This window comes from Mandrillus leucophaeus, unplaced genomic scaffold, assembly GCF_000951045.1.
Source record: "Mandrillus leucophaeus isolate KB7577 unplaced genomic scaffold, Mleu.le_1.0 Scaffold171, whole genome shotgun sequence".
NCBI classification, from domain to species: Eukaryota; Metazoa; Chordata; class Mammalia; order Primates; family Cercopithecidae; genus Mandrillus; species Mandrillus leucophaeus.
Window position 1 is genome coordinate 2,674,710 of NW_012101710.1, and position 3,532 is coordinate 2,678,241.

The window sequence follows — 3,532 nt, forward strand, 5'->3', positions numbered from 1 at the left end:
CCCCTGCCCGCCACGTCCTCCGGAAGCGTGGACGGGCGTGGCTCTGCGCGTGGCCGCGCTGCCTTCCCGTGCCCTCCTAAGCACGGTCTCTGCGACCACCACGACCACCATCGCCACCACCACTGTGGCTAAACTGCTCCCCTCGGACGCTGACAGTTATGTTCACGCCTGAGATGGCATTTTAAATTATTTAAGTGCCCCTTGGCGCTCCTCTCCTTTCCTCTACCTGAACGTCAGCCGCAAGACAGCAGCGACCTCATGTCATCCCGACCTGGAACAGGTTTTGGGATATCGTAGGTGCTCTGAAAAAATTCACTGGATAAATGTCTGGCCCCACTGTCAGACCCCCTCTAAGGACGATGTAGCCCATTTGCTCTTAGGGCCCCAGGGGCCCCACCCCTAGCCCCTGTACCGGCTGGGCGGTGTGGGGGAAGGGGGTTCCCAGGCCTCTTCCTGGCCCCAGGTAATTAGCAGTCACCACCTCCGAAGGCAGATGCCCCAGCAGATGGTGCTGGCTGTGCCCAAGTGACAAGTCTCCCATGGCGTCACCTCCTGCCATAAACCCCTCCCCGATCAGCCAGAGCCTAGCCCTGGAGCCTCCAGGCAGCTGGAGAGGCTTGAGGGTGAGGCGGGGAGAAAGGACCCAGTGGCTGGGTTGGCTGCCCCCACAAAAGTCAGCTGAGCCCCAGCCCAGCCCCAGCCTCCGGACTGAGGGGTCTCCATGCCCCCACGTGCTTCACACCGATCACTTGAGCCTCTCCCATATCTGCATTGTTTCAGAGAGGGAGCCATCTCTTCCCTGGATCTCTTAGGCAGCCTCCACTCCTGTCCCACCCACTCCTATCCTAGTTGCTTTGCTTATTCTCGACGCTAGGATCATAGCCACTCACACACCCACATGAAGAACAAAACCCTCCATAGCTCTCCACTGGCTGAGTTCAAGTCCCGCCTGATGTCCACACACCTCGTGACTTAGTCCTAGCTCTGTTTCTTGAGGCCCAATCCCTCCTCATTCCCCAGCAGCCAAGCATGACCAAGCCCCCAAATCTTTGGATGGGTTGTGCTTTGTATCTGGACTTTACATCAGTGGCACCGATGGTGGGTGCCGTGCCACCCTGCACCCCACCTGACAAGGTGCTGTGAGTCCGTCTCTCCACAGTTCCCAGGCCAGGGGGTGGGACTTCCTGCCCTGAACCCCCCACCACCCCTGCTCCCCAACTACCCCTGACTGGGGTACCTTTGACCCAGCAGGTCGTGGGAGCAAGGTGCCCATTGTACAGAAAGCAAGGGGGATATTGTGCCAAGGGAGTGACTATACAGAGGTGAATGGCCCAGCCTGGCAGGGGCACATGCATAGAACTGGGTACGGAGGTTCCGCATCTCTTGTGTGGTCAGGAATGGAGGAGTGGGGGACCTGATGCTGCTGCCTGTCTGGAAGCAGCGGGAGGAAGCTTTACAGCATTCTTGTGGGGGCCGCAGGCTTTGGCAAGAGTGAATCAATTTCTTTGCTGTCAGGAGAATGGAATTTCATGGTGACTCCTTGAGGTCTGAAAACTGTTGAGGGGGTGGCCCGTCTAGCCACCCCCGCCTGCTTCCCCAGGCTCAGCTTCAGCCTGAAACACTCCCCTCCCCCTCCAGACCCCAGGTCTCCCTCTAGGGGCCCGCTGGGCCATACAGCCCTGCTAGGGAAGTGGGCTGTGGGACGGTGCTCAGCCCTGGACAGGACAAGGGGAGCTGGGGAGAGGACAGAGAGGGCTGACCGGGTTGCCAGGGAAGCCTCTTGGGGCCGTAGGGTCCTGGGGAAGAGGGGCTGGGGGTAGAGGCTGCCCCAGGGTCCAGCCTGCCTTCCAAACCCAGAGGAGCCACTTCTCAGCTTTAAGACCTTGAACCTGTGATGTTACTCCCCAAGCCTCAGTTTCCCCACTTGTAACACAAGGATGACATACCATCCAGACCAGGCAGACCAGCTCTGGCCCTGGCACATGGCTTCATGGGCTTCTTGGACCCCAGCCTTCCCCTCTGCAGGGCCCCTCCACCAGTCCCAGTTTGGGGCTCCAGGGCAGCTGGGTGCATGAATGGCCCAAGAGACCTGCCTGCTGAGGTCAGGTGGACAGCAGGCGCACGGGACCAGGACCTACATGACCAGGGGCCCTACCCTCCTCCCCGAGCCACCATCAGGCTGAGACAGTGTTCTGTCCCCATGAGTCCAGGCCTCCCCTACCTGCCAGGGCTCAGCCCAGGGATCTCCTGCTGGAGTCAGTGCCACCAGGTCCCCAAAGCCATGGGCTGGGTCTGCCCTTGACACTCAGGCCTAGAGGGGAAGGACTCGGGGCTGGCTTTGAGGCGGCCATCTGCCTTCCCTCCCCCGGGCTGTTCCTTGGGGCTGCTGCGGCCTGCCCTCCTGCAGGGTCCTGGGAAGATCTGTGGAGACATAATGGGTGACCCATTAACTCGGCAGGAAGCCATCCGAGGCGCCTGTCCACTCATCGGCTGATGGAGAGCGGCCCCGCTCAGTGTCTTGGGAACCAGCTTCCTCCAGGCCAACAGCAGTGCCCAGCGACAGAAACTCCTGGACAGGACTCAGCATGGTGGTGACTGTGGCTGGGGCAAGGCTGGCACCTCCCTGGGCCTCCCTGTCCTCTCCTGACACAGACACAGGAATTCCAACCCCCAGGCTGGGGCCAGGCGTCAGAACTGGCAGTGTGTGAAGCCCCCAGATGCCAGGGGGACCCATGGATTTCCTAAAGGCAGGCGTGGCCTAGTGAGTGTTCCAGCCCAGGAGCTTCTGTGAGCAACCCCTGCTGGCAGGAAAGCGGGTGATGGGAAGGTTGGCTGGGCTCAGCACAGCCGGTTCCCAAGGCCGGGGAAGGGTTACTGCAGGGTGGCACAGCTGATTCCCATTACTGCAGCTGGGGCGGGCACTGCCCTAGACTAGCAGACTCCAGCTGTGAGTAGCGCCCCCATCATTCCCAAGCCTGCCTGCCTGTTCTGCCCAGACCCCCTCGCCCGCTGTGTGGTCTTGGACCAGTGCCCTCCTCTCTGCGGGTCTGGGGACGTTACTTGACTCTGTAATAGGGATATGGGCTATTGCCTCACCCCCCCTGCCCACCAGGCTGCCTTGGGGTTGGTGCTCTGCAGCCATGAAGCCACGGCCTTTCCAACAGTGACCTGGCCCTTTCGCCTGCACCCTGGGGTCAGGTGTGGACAGAGAGGCCAGGCCCGTTAGAGTTCAGCCGACTTGGCCTCAGTGTCTGAGCAAGGCTTCGGGGGGCATCCTGGCCTGGGGCACCCTGCAGGGCCCACCAAGGGCTACCCCCTCCTAGAACATCCTCCCCATCCCCCTCTGCTACCCCCATCCTGGTGCTGATCACATGAGGTTGTAACTGCTCCTTTATGTCTGTGTCCCTGGGGGAAGAGGATGCCTCTTGCTGCTTGTCAGGGCCTGAGACAAAGTAGGTGCTCAGTAAACACTGGTTGAACTGATTGGGGGGGAATGGATATACAGATGGACAGATAGATTGATGGACAGATG

The 3,532-nt window shown here is 60.6% G+C and overlaps 1 protein-coding gene across 1 annotated transcript in view; it reads right to left on the reverse strand.

Annotated features, from left to right (window-relative positions):
- Positions 1-265, reverse strand: part of LFNG (LFNG O-fucosylpeptide 3-beta-N-acetylglucosaminyltransferase) — a 9,123-nt gene extending 8,858 nt beyond the window's left edge. Inside the window, 1 exon segment of the mRNA XM_011976925.1 lies at positions 209-265. Coding sequence (XP_011832315.1) covers positions 209-265 — 57 coding nt within the window.
- Positions 266-3,532: the final 3,267 nt, after the last annotated feature.